This window comes from Acinonyx jubatus, chromosome C1 (genome assembly GCF_027475565.1).
Source record: "Acinonyx jubatus isolate Ajub_Pintada_27869175 chromosome C1, VMU_Ajub_asm_v1.0, whole genome shotgun sequence".
Taxonomy (NCBI): Eukaryota; Metazoa; Chordata; class Mammalia; order Carnivora; family Felidae; genus Acinonyx; species Acinonyx jubatus.
Window position 1 is genome coordinate 13,287,323 of NC_069381.1, and position 15,707 is coordinate 13,303,029.

At 59.9% G+C, this 15,707-nt stretch overlaps 1 protein-coding gene across 3 annotated transcripts in view; it reads left to right on the forward strand.

Moving 5' to 3' along the window:
• Positions 1–872: 872 nt before the first annotated feature.
• PAX7 (paired box 7) overlaps positions 873–15,707 on the forward strand; it is a 97,980-nt gene continuing 83,145 nt past the window's right edge. The window contains exons 1-4 of one of the 3 annotated variants that reach the window (XM_027060261.2): positions 873–1,664; positions 4,283–4,518; positions 5,112–5,238; positions 6,164–6,298. In XM_027060261.2, coding sequence (XP_026916062.1) covers positions 1,580–1,664; positions 4,283–4,518; positions 5,112–5,238; positions 6,164–6,298 — 583 coding nt within the window. In that variant the 5' untranslated portion in view covers positions 873–1,579. Of the gene's footprint in view, positions 1,665–4,282; positions 4,519–5,108; positions 5,239–6,163; positions 6,299–15,707 lie in introns of all 3 variants that reach the window. The other 2 variants (XM_027060260.2, XM_027060262.2) reach the window with 2 other exon arrangements.

Below are 15,707 nucleotides of genomic sequence, written 5' to 3' on the forward strand. Positions count from 1 at the left end.
CAGACTGCCCTCGGAAAAGAGGTTCTGGGTCGTGGCCAGGGTGCCTGAAGAGGAAGGCAAGTTTAAACCCGGCTGCAGCTGGGTGAAGGGAAGGGGGAGACGAGGGGAGAAGACGCAGTCCCTAATATTTGGCACGCCCAGTTTTCTAAGCACTCTGGGCGGCTGGGAGCCGCGGAAGGCTGGGCGAGGACCCGCCACTGGGGCGCGGACGTTATTTCGCAGAGAAAGTCATCAACCCTTCTCCTGAAGTCACCCTAGGCCGCTCGCCCGAGTGGCCCCACTGGCGGAGATTTCAGAACGTGTGAGAGACATGGAGGAGATCCGCAATCAGCCCACTCTGGCCCTGGGAGGCCAGAGAAAAGGCGAGAATTCAGCGGAGCCGCCAACCCTGCAGCAGACATTCCCAAGCAGCCGGGACGCCGAGAGGGGCCGTGGGCGACCAGGGGGCCGGGCGCTCGGCCGCTGTGGCCCATTCGTCAAAAGAAGACACTTGCACAAAGTTGGCCCCCTCCCCTTCCCTTCTGCCCCCTTCCCCCAGCCCCGGGGCCTCGCTCCCTCTGTGTTAACGGGCGGTTCAAATTCTCCCCCAAAAACCAGGTCGAGCCGGGGATTAGAAAAGAGAGAGAGAAAAAAATATTCGTTGGCGATTTCTTTTCGTTATTGGTTCTCGCCTCCCTTCCGCCCTGGCCCCCTTTTCCATCTCATGAATAAAAGAAAAGTCCGAACCTATCAGATCTCGTTCGCTGCCTCCCCCCCCCGCCCCCACCCCCGTCCCCCCCACTCCTCCTCGTACTCCAGCTGAGCACTTTTGCACAACTTACCCGGCGGATCGCTCGCCCCCTCGCTTCCCCTCTTGCCTTCCCAACCCCGTCACCCCCAGTCGCCTCCCCTCCAGCCCCGAAACTCCGACAGAGCCACCTCGGCCCCTCCCCGAGCCTTGTGGGGGGCGGGGGGCGAAAGCCGGTGCGCGAGGGGGACGTGAGTGTGGTCTGCAGCGAGGCGTGGAGGGGAGCGCAGGGGGGGAGCGGGCGAGTGCGGGAGTAAATATATAAATAAATACGGGCTAGAACCCACTCGGCAGCCTCTCGGCTCAGAAACTTTGGCCCGGAGCGCGTGAGCGCGCACGGCCGCCCGTCCGAGGCCGGGCCCTGCCTCCGGCCGCGGCTCCCCCCTCCCTACCCCAGCCCCGCTCCGCCGCCGGCCTCGCCTCCCGGTTCCGCCCGGCGCATCCGCCCGCACAACTTCTGGCCGAGCAGAGCGGGCACAGGCGGACTTGGGGTTGGCGTGTTTGTTTGTTTGAACTTCCCTGTCGCCACCTTCCCCCCCCCCCACTCCCGACCGCCCCCCTCCACCAACCTCCGCCCCCCACCTCGCCCCCCTCCCCAGCTTCTGGACGCGAACGGCTGCAGCCGGGGGTGGGGGTGGGGGCAGGGAGCGCGTGCGGAGAGGGGAGGAGGGGGAAGAGGTTAAAAAAAGCGAAGTGGCAGAAGAAGGAAAGAAAGAGAGCGCAGCGGGGGTGAAGGGAGCGGACTGGCAGCGATTTTTGCCGACTCTGGACTCGTCCCCGGCGTGCGCGAGAATGGCGGCCCTTCCCGGCACCGTCCCCAGGATGATGCGGCCGGCGCCCGGGCAGAACTACCCGCGCACCGGCTTTCCTCTGGAAGGTAAGAGCGCCTCCGCGCCTCCGCCGGGAGCCCGGGGTCCGCGGAGACGCAGCCATCTCCAGGGGTGGCGGCGGCGCCAGCGGCCGCGGGGCGGGAGGAGGGGGGGCGCGCTCCCCGTCTCATCTGGGACGGAGTCCGGGCGCTGGACCCCGGAAGTTTCCGGGGCCGACACTTGTCCGTTTCTGCGTGGCTTTCGGTGGCCAGCGGCCCGGCCTCACAGGTCGCGCGGGCCCTGGCCTTCCTCCGCCGGGCGGAACCCGGGGCAGATTTCGGCCCCTAGGAAAAGCCAGCTCTTCGTGAATTTCAGCTCGTTCCACTATTTTCAGATACTGCCCTCCCCCCCCCCACCCCCTGTAGTTTCTCGCATCTCTCCTGCGTTCGCCCCTGCAAGCGCCCCTACTCCTTGTTCCGAATTGTTCTTGTTTGTTTGTTTGTTTTCCCCACTGCTGGGATGGTCTTCCAAAACCCCTTTTATTTCGAAATGCCGACAGCATGTGGATAGTGTGTGTGTCCAAACCAGGAAGGTTCTCCGCTTCTTCCAAAGCAACAGTCAGAAACTCCTGCTCTTGGGGTCTGGAAACAAACTAATGCGACATAATCGATAGCAACGATTTCCCCCGGCCCCACCCCCACAACTTTTCACTTGGGCGTCGGAACTCTGGAACTCTCCTGGGAGGGGACCCCGGGACGGGGAAAGTGCGCGATTCTGCAATGCGTCCTCCCTAAAGAAATATCCAGCGCCGGGGCGAGCAGGGAAGGACGCACCGTGGACGGTTCCCGGCTCCAGAAAAGGGTGCGAGCGGGCTGCCGAGACCCTTTCCTGCGGGTTTTTTTTTTTTTGGCTTGGTTTTGTGTTGTGTTGCTTTCTTTCTAAACGGATGGAAGGCCTTCAACCTGTCAACCGAGGGATCGCTGGGCTTCTGGGGGCAGGTAGCTACGGTGTCACACGGGACACCACTTTCATTTTTTAATTACTCTTCTGGTAATTGTATGAGCCCCCTTGTGCGCGAGGAAGGGGAAAGGAGGCGGGGAGGGGATGGACGGGCAGGCAGCCTGCGATCTGGGGAGGGAGGGGTCCCTCCGGCAGCGGGCCGGGCGCGGGTCCCTGCATTAGACAGAGGCGAAGAGAGTGGCTCCGTGATCAAGTGCGCGCGAGCAGCCACGCAGGCGGGAGAGCGCACAAGCCCGGGGATTTGCCGTAACACTCTCCTGTAGCGAATGCAAGTGAAACAGGCGGCCGAGGACGCGCAGCGGATTAGAACAATATTTGCCCAACATGACGGAGAATACTGAGGCGAGCCGAGCGCCGGTCGCTAAAGAGGCTCTTGAATATAAAGTTGGGCGCTCGAGAGCTCTCCAGTGCTAATGGCATATCCCGCCACGGAGACCGAGTGACTCTGACTTGGCGACGCACGATTTCTGATTAAATCCGAGGGTGGCTTCAGACTCCTACTTTTGCAAAGAGAGGTGGGGGGGGGGGGACCGGGAGCGCGAGGAAGGAGGCGGTAGGAACAGCCGAGCCTCTTCTCGCCTCCTCCCTTCCAATTATACCGGCAGCTCCCTCCACTCCGGCGGCTGTGAAATCGTTCTAATCTGCCAGATCTCTGCAGCCGCCGAGTCCCCAAATTGGGGGGATCGAGGCCGGATTAGTGCACCGGGTGTCCCCCAACCTTCTGGGAGGAAATTGTGTACACTTTGCATTAAGGCTTCTGAGGAGCTCTCCCCTCCCCAGCATACAGCAGGGGCTGACCGCCGGGGATGTCTGTCTCCCAGGTTCCCAAAGTCACCCACACCCCGGGGGGGGGGGGGGACTCTGGCCCATCTGTGTACCAGCTTCTCAGAGCCCGCAGGGACAGTTCATGGATTTCTGAAGCCAACTAGTATTTGATTTGGAAGCTTGGAGCATCTCCCCAGATCTCCCCAAAACGAAATTAGAGCTTTGAGAGGGGTTGGAAGCAAGGAGAGTCCCTCGAGGGACAGCCAGGTGACCCCAGAGGCAGGGACCAACGGCATCATGTCACCAGTCCCTCGACTGTTCAGTTAGAAGTTGGACGGCTCTGCCAGCCCAGGCCAGAGCAATAAACACTGGTAATTAACCAGCGCCTTCTGGCTCCCTCCAAAATGGATCAGTCTTGACCACCTAGGGCACGGAGCGGACCAGAGGGGCCACATCTCACCCGCTAGTGGCCTCTCTAAGAGGCAGGCAGACCTGTGGCCCAAACTGCATCCCGGGGGACATTGGTCCCAGAGATTCCAAGACTCCATCAGCCTCTTGGCTCTGTCCCCTCCCTCCCGTCCTCAGAAGCATCAGATCCCTCGTCCTCATTCCCCATGGTGTGACAGGAGCAGGGGCACGCGGCGTCTGGGGGACTGTAGCAGCCAGCCGTGACTCCCCCCTCCATCCTTGCAGGACCTTCTCTCACCTTTATGACGGTTTTCGCCTGACCTCTGTAACTACCTGGGCTCCAAATGTGTGTGTGTGGGGGGGGGGGGGTTCAGGGATCCTCTGTCAGGGGTCTTGGGGCTCAAATGAGACGAGCCAGGGAGGTGTGCTCAGTGTCTCCTCCCCATCCTTACCCTGTGCCTTTCTCCTTCCCCATCTGCCCTCCCTTCTCCAGTGTCCACACCACTTGGCCAAGGCCGGGTCAATCAGCTTGGCGGGGTCTTCATCAACGGGCGACCCCTGCCTAACCACATCCGCCACAAGATAGTGGAGATGGCCCACCATGGCATCCGGCCCTGTGTCATCTCCCGCCAGCTGCGTGTCTCCCATGGCTGTGTCTCCAAGATTCTCTGCCGCTACCAGGAGACCGGGTCCATCCGGCCTGGGGCCATCGGAGGCAGCAAGCCCAGAGTGAGTGTCTTTGCTGCGAGCCGACAGTCGGCCTTCCCACGGTTGGGGGATCCTGGCCGTAGCCCCTCTCAATGCCCTCCATCATCCAGTATCACTGGGGAGTCCGTACCCTTCCTGTGGAAGTACGGGAGGAGAGTGTCCTCACCCCCGGATAGCTCCCTCCTTACTTGAATTTCTAGTGGATGGAGATAACTGAGGTTCCAGGTTGCCCAAGACTTGGGGGCCCATGAGTCATCCCTGGGCCGTCCCTATGTCTGCCCCATCCCCTATCATCATCCCAGACCAGGGAAAAATCTCCCCTCTGTCTTGCCTGAAATAGTGAAAGGGAGATCCTAGGAGTCCTAATTAGCTTTTTATTTTATTACCTATCACTTCCCTGGGCCCTCAGTCAGCTGCCTTCCTGGGAACCAGGCTCAGGTTTTGTGAAGGGATAAGGCCAATCTCAGAAGGGGGCGGTGGTGGTGGTGGGGGGGGGGATGGGAACCAGAGCCACCAGCCTGGCCTGGGGCTCTTGGGAGGTTGATATTAAAAGTATCTCCCTCCCCCCACCCCATCTTTCCACTCCTGCTCTCCCACCTCCACCTCTGAAGCAGGTGGCGACTCCGGATGTGGAGAAAAAGATCGAGGAGTACAAGAGGGAAAACCCAGGCATGTTCAGCTGGGAGATCCGAGACCGGCTGCTAAAGGATGGGCACTGTGACCGCAGCACGGTGCCCTCAGGTGAGAAGGCAGCTGAGCCGGCGGAGTCTGGTTCAGGCTTGGGGTTCGGGGCTGGGGGTGGAAGAAAGAGGACAGGAGGTGCTGAATGACGCGGAGCTTGAAGGAAAGTTGGGGGGAGCAAGGGGGACAGGAGCGTGGAGAGAGTTGGGGCACAGGAGGGACTCAAAACCGAAAGGAAGATGAAGCGAGGGAAGAAGGAAGGAGAAGAAAGTTCAGAAAGAGAGAAGAGGAGGAGGAAGGAGAGAAGGAGGGATGGATGGACAGAACGGAAGGAGGGTCGGAAGGGGCAAAAAGTTAATCCTATAAGGCTGGGTGATAACAGGAGCTCCCTGGGCACTTTCTGCGGGAAGTGGCCTAGAGAGATGGGTCTATCCTAGGAGGGTTGATCTCGGGTGGGCTCCCTGGACCCCTTTCCCCAAGTCACAATTTCTGTTTCGTTAGTGCCACCAGCCAGCAATGGGCCCCAAATGTGGAGGCCTTCCAGCATCCTGCCTTGCGAGACAGAAAGCGGCCTGGGATGTCCGTGTGCAGGGGCACGTGTGCAGGGGCGGCCAGGCACGCAGGGCTGGGCCGCACACCTGAGTGTGGAGACCGCAGCACAGGGGCTGGAGGGCCTCTGGGAAGGCCCTGGGGAAGTGGGTGTGGGTGTGAGTGTATCTAGGGGATGCGCGGGTGTAGGGCACAAGTGTGTGCAAGGATGTGTATAGGAAAGCCGCTGTGAGATGCCCCAGGTGGGTCAGCTTCCCTAGCGAGTGACTGTCCTTAGGTAGAGACGCTTAACCAGGGAGGGGGGCAGCGGGTGTGAATCTCATTGCCGCGTGTTGGGGGGGGAGGGGCTGCGCGGCTTTCTCCCAGGGGCCCAGGTCGCGCCGGGCTCCGCTGCCCCAACGACTTATACTCGCTCTTTTGCCTTTGAATTTCTGAGGTTTAGTGAGTTCGATTAGCCGCGTGCTCAGAATCAAGTTCGGGAAGAAAGAGGAGGAGGATGAAGCGGACAAGAAGGAGGAGGACGGCGAGAAGAAAGCCAAGCACAGCATCGACGGCATCCTGGGAGACAAAGGTAGGGAGCCTCCCCAGGGACGCCACGGCTGAGCCGCGCGTCCCCACCCGCCAGCGTGCGGGCCGGTGCTGCGCTTCCGCCGCCCAAGGCTGGCGACCGAACTTCAGCGGGAGGACTCGCAGCCTCCGGGGGTGGGGGCGGGGGGGGGGCAGCCGGGAGCCCCCTCGAGGGTTGCCGAGAGCGCCCCCTCGGCGCGCCCGGGGCCAGGGCAGGGCGCGGAGCCGGGGCGCAGACGGACCCCGCCTCCCCGGGGAGCCGGCGGCAGGTTGGTGTACTGCGCGCCGCCGAGTGCGCGAGCCCCGCGCGCAGGGCCTCGCCAAGCCCTCCGGCGCGTGTGTCCTCCGGCGCTGGCGTTTTGGCGGCTGGTCCCGGCGTGGATCTATTATTTATAGGAAACTTGGGCAAGGGCGGGGGGGGGGGGGCGAGGAAGGAGGAGCCGGCCCGCGGCTCCCTAAATGAATTTGTTAACCAGACCCGCACACGCTCTCTAAACGGTCCCTTGAAACCCTGCCTGACAGTTGACTGACCGCTGCAATCAATAAAAATTAGCGAGGGCCGCGTGGGCCGCCGCCGAACCCTCAGCCTCGCGTTGTCAGGGCGCGCGGACCGAGGCAGCGCCGAGTGGGTGCAGACGGGCGCACGAGGCAGGGGCCAAGTTCCCAGAGGCCCGGGGTGGGGAGGTCTCCGGCGAGGAGAAAGATTCGGACGCTCCTCGCACTCTCCCCACTTTTCAGCGCGGCTGGGCCGCTGCCGGGAGTCTGAGCCTGGCGCCCGGCTTTTTCCCCGGATCTGCTAGGGAAGGCATTTATCTTTCAAGCGCCTGCACGCCCCGGGAAAGGGGGGCGTGCTTTTGTTTATTGACGGGGGGTGCGGGGGAAGTTTCGGGAGAAGGGGAAGTCTTTCTCACTACCCCCTCCCCTCGGAGTTCTCTCTGAGACTGCGTCTTCCGTGGGGGCATGGAGGAGAGACAGAAAGACAAGAGCCAGAGCCGGGGAGGCTGGCTGGGGAGAAGAAGCAAGCCCCCCAGCAGGCATGCGGGGCCGGGGCAGGGGTGGGGGGCTGCAGGCAGGCAGACAGCAAAGACAGTGCTCCTGTGAACCAGCAAAACAGTAGCTTTGTGGAAAGTGGGGAAGCGCCCCGAACCTGGGAACTTGGAAGGAGCACATTTGGCTGGAATTTCTTTGCAGAGGTTTCTCGAGGTACCTCCCTCCTTGCGTCCTGCGAACTCCCAGCCCGGGTCTCTCCCCAGTTTTCAGCAGGCTCTCCCAACCTTGAAGATGAACTTCAGAGACAAAGCCCGCTTCCAAAGACAACGCCCAGGGAGGCCCAGCCCCCACTGGCCTGGTGGAGGGGGAAGGTGGGAGGAGGGGCAGGGGCAGCCCCTTTGAGAGCAGCCTAGAGCTGGGGAAGGGGCGGGCTATTGACATTCAGGGCCCCAAGTGGAGCCCAGTCCCGCCAGGGACAAAAGGGCGAGGGAAGAAAGGGAGGGAGCCGCGCCTGGCACCCCGCTGCGCCGGGCCTGTCGGACGGCCTCAGGTCTGCAGTGGGAAGGGGTCCTGTGCCGCCAAGGAGCGCCTCTGGCTTGGCCCAGGCGGCCCTGAGCCCTGCGACCCCCTGTGGGGGGACCCACTCCTTACTTCAGTTTGTAGCAGAAAGGGGCTTAGGGGCACTTCCTTTTTTTGTGGGGTGGGGCACATTGAACTTGAAGGGCTCTTTTCTGGTGCCTTATGACACGGCGGACGCCGTTTCTGGGAGGTACCGGGGGAGAGGCGGAAGGAGGTTTGGTTTTATTTGGAGAGACTTTAGGTGTGCGTGTGTGTGGCTGGGGTTTGTCCAGTTCGGTCTGTCCTGAGAAAGAAGGAAGGGAAGGGGATAGAAAGGGTGGGCTTTGGGGAGCCCTCCGCCTCCAGGGAGGTCCTGCGCTTCTGGTGTTGGTCAGGGCTTACGAAACCAGCTAACAGGCAACTTCGCTGCAGGGAGGGTTTCCCTGCAGCACAACCAGGAAGCTCCGGTTCTCCAGGGGTTTGCGGGGAGGAGGCAGAGAGCACAGGGGCTGAGTCTGGAGAGGAGCTGCAGAAATGAAATGGCACCCGTGGGTCTGGTATCCAGAAAGCCCAGCAGTTTTCTGAGTGACAGTGGGCATGTTGGGCGCCGGGAGTGTGGGCTGGGTGGCTGTGTCAGCACATGTGACTCTCCGTGTGGCTCTTTGCCCGTGGCCCTCTGGATCGTGGTGCCGTGGGGCTGTATTCTGTGCAACCGCGGTTCCGTGGGGCTGTGCAGGGTGGTCGTACGTGGGTGTGAATGGGCAGAGCGACCGTGGGGATGAGTGAGGGTTGCCTGTCCATCTGGTGACAAGTCACATCAGCCCCCTGAGTACCTGGGCAGGCATCCCAGGCGACCACCCCCCCCCCCCAGTGGGAACCTCTCCTCTCCCTCCTAGGCCCCGGCCATCAGCTTCACGGCCAAGTTAGAGGTGAAAAGACCCCTTAACCTCCACCCAAGCCGGCCAGGTGGGGAGAGGCAGAGACCCCTCAAAGCGCAGAGCAACGGGAGGGGTGTGCGCCCACGAACTTTGTTTTGGTTTCTTGCTCTTGACGAACGCTTTCTCTGGGGGTTGCCCCTCTCGTGGCGGGGAGCCTTGGAAGAAGGGGTTTAAGAGCTCTCCTCTTTAAGCGCTAAAGAGAGATCCCTCCCTGAGTCCGTTTTTCCCTATCGTCCGCTTGGCATTTAATAATGTTAAGACTTATTAGAGCTGGTAATGAAAACTGGGACTCCTGAATAGGAAACTGTGTTGGAGAGGGGTGTAATAGCTTCCAGGCATGGTAAGAAACTATTTATCCGCAATCAGTCCTCACTCTCAGAGTTTGAAGCACAAACGTTAAGTTGAAGGGTTTTAAAGCAGATTAAATTGAGCTTTTATTTCTGTGCACTTTCATCTCTGAACAGCTCACTCCTGCTCCCCTTGGGCTGATATTCATGAGGCTGTTCGTATTTTTTTTTTTTTTTTTTTTTGCTCTTATCCTTGTTAAGACCGAGTTATTAGGATTGTTGGTGGTGAGAATTTCAGACCGCTGCGGAGAGGGGCTCCGGCCACGCTCTGCTCACCTGGAGAGGGACATGGACAGTTCTTGCCCTCATCCACTTGGACCCTCTTCCCCTCAGCCCTGCTCCGAGGACCAGGGGAGAGACAGGCCGGAGACCCAAGTGGGAAAGGACTGGAGGAGGGACAGAGAAGAAAAAGATTTGCCTAGCCTGAGCCCAGAGAGACTCTGCTGGGAAATTTGATAGGGGTTTGCAAAAAGTCGAGCCATCTCTCTGGGGGAACTAAGGGGGCCAGTGTAAAGAAATGGGGGGGAGCAATATCAGCAGTAATCAGCACCCCCAAACCTCATGCCTCTGACATTGCACAAATGTAGGCTGAAACTGACCAGATCAGACGTGGGGCTCCATCTGGGCCTCTGGGGTATGGCGCCCAGAGAGGTCACGATTAATACGAAATAAGGAGGGAGAGGGGGGACTCACAAACTGAAAAGAAGAGGGTGCATTTTCCTCTGTGGGGGAGAGTGCCATGGTCACAGCCGGGCGGAGACTTTGCTGACTTCCCCGGGTCGGGAAGACCGACCGAGGTGGGGGCCGAGGGGGGTGCTGTGTAAGGCAGATCTGTGTTTCTTTCCCTCTTTCCTTAATGCATTTTTAAAGCCGCGAACGTACAGGTGTGGAGTGGCAAATGACGGAGGAGGATCGGAAGGGAGAGGAGAGCCCCGAAGTGTCGGTTTTAGACACTTGTAAAAGGAGGTGGGAAACAATTTAATTTGGCAGCGCGGATAGCTGCTAATGCGGTTTTCGGTCGTTCGCTACACTGGAGGAAGCTGTTTTGATTGTGTGTACAAGGACCTGCTAAATTTAATTAGGCTCCGGGGGAGCGCATGAATAGGGGAAGGGGGGGCTCGGCTCCCCTCAGCCCACACCGTTTTTTTTTTTTTCTTTTTTCCCTTCCCCCGGCTTCACACCTGGAAGGGGCATTGTTTACCGCATAGGCGAGAGCGGCCGAGGCAAAGGGAGGCGGCGCGGAGGGAGCGGGGCCTTGGGAGCGGGAGAGCCGGGGAGGGGACGGAGATAGTCCATTTATCAAGAAACAATCTGCATTGATTTAAACCAACAAGTTCCCTCCTCTGTAAATGTGTGTTTAGAGAAAGGTAATTGACACTCTACCAAATCAAAGGATTACCCCGGGTTGGCAATCTAATCAAACAGAGTCCAGGCGGGATTTGAGGCTGTTCAGAGTGGGGATCAGCTTCGCATAATGGGGGCTCGGAGGAAGATGGGAGGGTGTCAGGCAATTCCCCGGCTTTAGGCTGAGCTCCGTGGTGAGACCAGAGGGAGAGAGGGAGGGGGGCGAGGCCTCCGCCGCGCCCGGGTGGTGGGGGGATGGGGTGAGCGGAGAGGGGGCGTGCGGGGCGGGGTGGGGGAATATCCCGCAGGAGGGGGGCTCCCGGCGAGGGGCGAGCCCACACTGGGCTGACAAGACTCCCCCTTTCTTCCCTGCATCCCCCCCAACCGAAGCCGCGAGAGGGGAAGGAGGGAGCGGAGACTCACGGAGAACAACAATGAGATCTAACTATTACAAAGGCAAACACTGGCGCTCGCGCGCGCTCGCAGCCCCGGAACCCGCGGTAAATAAACAAAGTCGGCAAACTGTTTGCCAGATAAACTCGTGCCTAAATCGAGTGTGACGGGCAAGGAGAGTCGAGACAGAAGGAGATAAGGTTGGAGGGGGAATGAACGAGCATAATCTAATAGAAGACATTTAGCAAACAAACTTGAGACAAGAACAGGGGAGCGGAGGGTAATTATCCGCCCCAGAGAGCGAGGGAAGCCTTCGGAGGGCTGGGGGTGCGGGGGGGGGGGGGGGCCGGAGCCGCGGGGGTGGGGCGTGTTGGGGAGACGGGGAGGCGAGAGGCCTTTGGGACTCCACGGGGAACGGGGCCAGGGTCCCCAGGGCGCGCAGGGGAAGGCCTTTGGGTCTCCACGGGGAACCGGGCCAGGGTCCCCAGGGCGCGCAGGGGAAGGGCTCGGCTCCCAGATTGAGGTTCCCGCGCGGCTCCAGCCTCCCGGACGCATTTCTACACGGGGTGGGGGTCCCCCGCCGCGGAGGCGTGCGGGTTTTATGTTCACCTCCGGGCACGCACCGCCACACACACCGGCTGTTTCGAGGCGTTTGTACCTAAAAGACTCGTGTGCGCGGCGCAGCCGTGAAAGGAATTAGATATTTACCAGTTTGAAATAAGCCTGGCTAAGAAGAAGAGAGAAGAGAGAGAGAGAGAGAGAGAGACATTGAAAAGACGAGGCTGGCTGGGGGAAGACTTCAAACGAATTCATCATTTGGAATGGTGGAGGGGAGATTTACCAGACAGTATTGGGAAGTTATTTAGATATTAATAACACATTTTCCTGAGGCGCGACCACGGCAGCCATCTGCGCGGCTCTTGGAGCTATTTGGCTGGGTGAAATATGGGCGTCTCAAATGTTGGGAAGAGATAACGCAATCAGGCTATAACCCTGGTCCTAAGACGGCATCGCAGCGTTAAACCCGGATTAACCTCCCCCCACCCCCGCCGCCCCCTCCCCTTTCACAGCTTTCCAAATTTTTCACTGGAATTTACATGGAAGGATTTAAAAGCACATATAACAGTAGCCTTAAAGCAGTAAGGTGATTATTTGGGCTTTTTTTTTTTTTTAAAGAATGCCTTTCTGAAAATGATAGTTGTCACACATTACATCTTATGTAAATAATACGATATAAAAGCATATATATTTTTTATACATAGAGAGAGAGTTGAGCAAAGGAGATCTCCTTCCAGGTTGCCTCTTGGGACTTTCTGTTTGTCATCATCAGCAACGTTGATGAGGCCTCGCTCCTAATGGGCATCTAAAGAAACATGAAATGTACAATCACCTAAAGCCAGAGTTCACACCACAGAAGGGGCACAGAAGTGCCTGGTGAGGAGAAGCCTTCCAACTGTTAAGAGCACAGAAGAGAAACCCCAAAGGGGAGATTCTCCAGGGGCTTTGGGGCCTTGAAGGCCATGACTAAGGGGGGGGGGCACATTCCAGGAATTCCAGGAAAAATAGCTCGTCTCCTTCTCCCATCCCAGACTAATGAGGTAATTAGGAAACCCGGTTGGGGATGGGGATAAGAGGAGATTGGAAGGTGGGGATGCCCCCCTCAGTTTTTACTGTCCTAGGCCTTCCCTCTTCCCCCCCCTCCCCCCAACTCTGGCTGAAAGAGGAAAAGGTGGAAATGGGGTCAGCGCTTTCTGACCCGCTCTGGAGCGATTGGCCCCGGCTGGGGTCGGGCAGGGGGAGGGAGGGAACTTGCCTTCCCAAATCGAATCAAGGCAGAACGGTGACCTAAGGGGGAAACGTCGCCATTAGTAGATAGATCTCTCCCAAACTTCAAACAAAGTGGGGTGGGGGTGGGGGGAAGGGAACGGTGAAGCTGGGTAGGCAGAGGCCAGGCGGGGAAGGGGTCCGCAGGCAGCTCAGGGGGGACCGGGAGCCTGCGAAGGGGAGGGGCCCGGAGGAGGAAGAGAAAGGGTCTAGGGCAGAGGGGAGGTGGGGGCCAAAGGAAGGGGTGTGGGAAAGGGGATATGATATGCCAGAGGGGGGTCGGCTGCACTTGGAACTTCAGCCCCCGGGGAGAGGCAAGGCTTCGCGGCGCTGCAGCCTGGGGAGGGATGGGGGGGGGGTGTTGTGTGCGCCCCAAGCCGTGCTTCCATGAAGCCCCTAGGGCATCCCAAGGCGCCTGGGCGCTCCAGCCTGGCCCTCAGTTGGGCACCTCCAGGAGCCGCAGAGCCCCGCAAGCTTGCTGCGGAAGGGTCCGCACGGTTTCTCCGAGACTGCGGGTCAGCTAAATGGTCCAAGATTTGGGCGCCCGGGCCCTGGCTGTGCGCTGGGGGCCTGCGCCCAGGTCGAGCCCAAGGGAGGGGTGAGCAGAGACCGGGGAGACACAGAGGCACAGAGGGGGTACGAGAGAGAGGCAGAGCGGAGGAGAACAGCAACAGGGGGAGGGGAAGAGAGAGAGAACGCTGCGCGCTGGAAAACTGGCGCGAGAAAGGCCGAGCGCGGGGGGTAGAGAACCTGCCCGGAGCGTTGGAGGGCGCCGAGAAATGCGGAGGGGCCGCGGGAGGCGCGGAGCCGCAGGAAGGAAGACAAAGGGACACCGAGTCCCCGAAAGGCTGGCCGGGGACGGGCGGGTCGGGAGAAGCCGTAGGCCCCCGAGGCAGCCCGCGGGAGAGCGCGGGCGCGCGGAGCCGGCGGCGGCGGGAGGCGGGCGAGCCGCTGTCGTCCTTTTGATCCTCCGCGGCTTCCCCTTATCAGAAGCGCTTTCGGTGACACTGGCACAAAGGCAGTTCATCATATTACAGCGCGGCCCGGCGGCTCGCTGCGATCCCGCCGCTTAATTAGAGGCGAGCGAGTCGCGGCCGGCGGAGCGGGAGGGAGGCCGAGCCCGAGGCGGGGGCCTGGGCGCCGCGCTCCGACCCGGGGCGCTGAGCAGGGGCCGGCCCGAGAGCCTGGTCCAGCCGGGACCGGGAGCCAGGGCGGGGGGTGGGGGTGGGGCCCTCATTCGGAGCGCTGCTCCTTAAACGGGCCTGTCGGGGTTTCACAGCCAGGAGAGTGAGGCTCCCCGCCTTCGGGATGTTCGCAGCCGCCCCTTCTAAGTTCTCGGCTTTGGGGAAGAAATGGCGCAGGCCGGCATCCCCACTCCCTGGCTTCCCACGCCGCAGACTGGAGGGTGAGAGGGTGAGTAAGGGTGACGTTACACGGCTGGAGAGCTGAAGGCTTCGTGCTGCTCTGGGCCCAGTTCACACCCACAGGTTACCAGCGGCCGGAGGGTCAGATTCCCCCCTCCTGCGGCTTGCCCTGTCCCCAAACGATCCCAGCTGTGCCAGGCAGGAGGAATCAGGGGGGGGCAGAGGGCATCGTGGTGGGCCTGGGAAGGAAGGGTGCCAGTGCCGGTCCTGTCCCCAACTCACTAGAGTGTGATCTTGGACAACTTGCTCAGTGTCTCTGGCTCTCGGTCTCCTCCTATGAAAGCCAGAGCCCTGGACTAGGTCAAAGATTCTTGTCCTCCTTGGGGGGACCTTAGACCCCTTTGGGAATTGGATAACACCCAACAAACTGGCCAACCACACAAGTTCGTACAGACAGAATTTCGGGGAGCGTATAAAGGGGTCTCTGGGCCTCTGGAGGCCATGCCCCATTGGGAACTTCACACAGGCAGATTTCCTGGTGACTCCAATATTCTCGAGGGAGTGTCTCTCCAGACACTCCTGGATGAGAGAGCCCGGGATGAGGATCTGGAATTGGAGGAGGGGTGTTGAGGCCGGAAGCCTGCCCTCTATCTGGCCCTTGCTGCTGCCACCCCTTTCCAAAGCATGCAGCAGTATCCACCCAGTCACCCCCATTTGGTTGTTGGAAGGGTCCTTTCTGAGGTTGAACTAAGCACAAATGTGGTGTTCCCCTTTTTTGTCAAAGAAAGAGGGAGGGAGGGAGAGAGAGAGAGAGAGAAAGGAAGGAAGGGGGGAAGGGAAGGGAAAGAGGGAAGGAAAAGAAAAGAAAGGAGAAGAGAGAAAGGGAGGAAGGAAGAAAAGAAATAAAGAAAAGAAAAGAAAGAATTGTTTCAGAGGGCGAATTTCTTCAATCTGTAAAATTTTGTTGAGCACCTACTATGCATTGTGCCAGGCATTGTGATAAGTGCCCAGGAGCACCTGAGACACCAAGAAGGTCTCTGCCTTCAGAGACTTTTGAGCCAGGTGGTTGAGACAGAAAATGAACAAGCCTACGATGAAGAGATGTGCCCCAGCGCCTGTTTGTGTGCATGTTTACCTGGATCTCTGAGTGCGCCTCGCCCCCTTGCCAGGCTGCCTGTGTGTTTTGGTGTTTGTGAGTGTTGTCTGTATGTCTGTGTGCGCATGACTGCACGCAACAACAGAATGTGTTTGGGGCCCGGGCTGGATTTGGCAGGCAGCCCCCAACCTGACTTGGGGGGTCACAGGCCTGGAAGACAGGACACGGGAAGCGCCCAGGGTTCCAGCTAAGAGGAGGAGGGAGGGGCGGCCTGGGGCCTGAGCTCCCAAGCGCCTTCCCTGTGCTCTTTGCCACTGAAAAAAAAAGATCAAACAGCCCCTAGGACAGGACAGAAAAAGGCGTGGGGCGTCCTCCGGAGAAGCAGCTTGGAAAACTCCAGCCTGAACTTTTCTGGGGTCTTTTCACGGGACGCAGACCCAGCGGGGCCCCAGTGGAATGGGCAGCTACCTTTCTGCAGGATCCTCCCCGGGTCCCCAGCCTCTGTGGGGAAACAGGTGGAGAGGGTCCACTCTTGGACGTGGGTTCAAATTACAGTTGT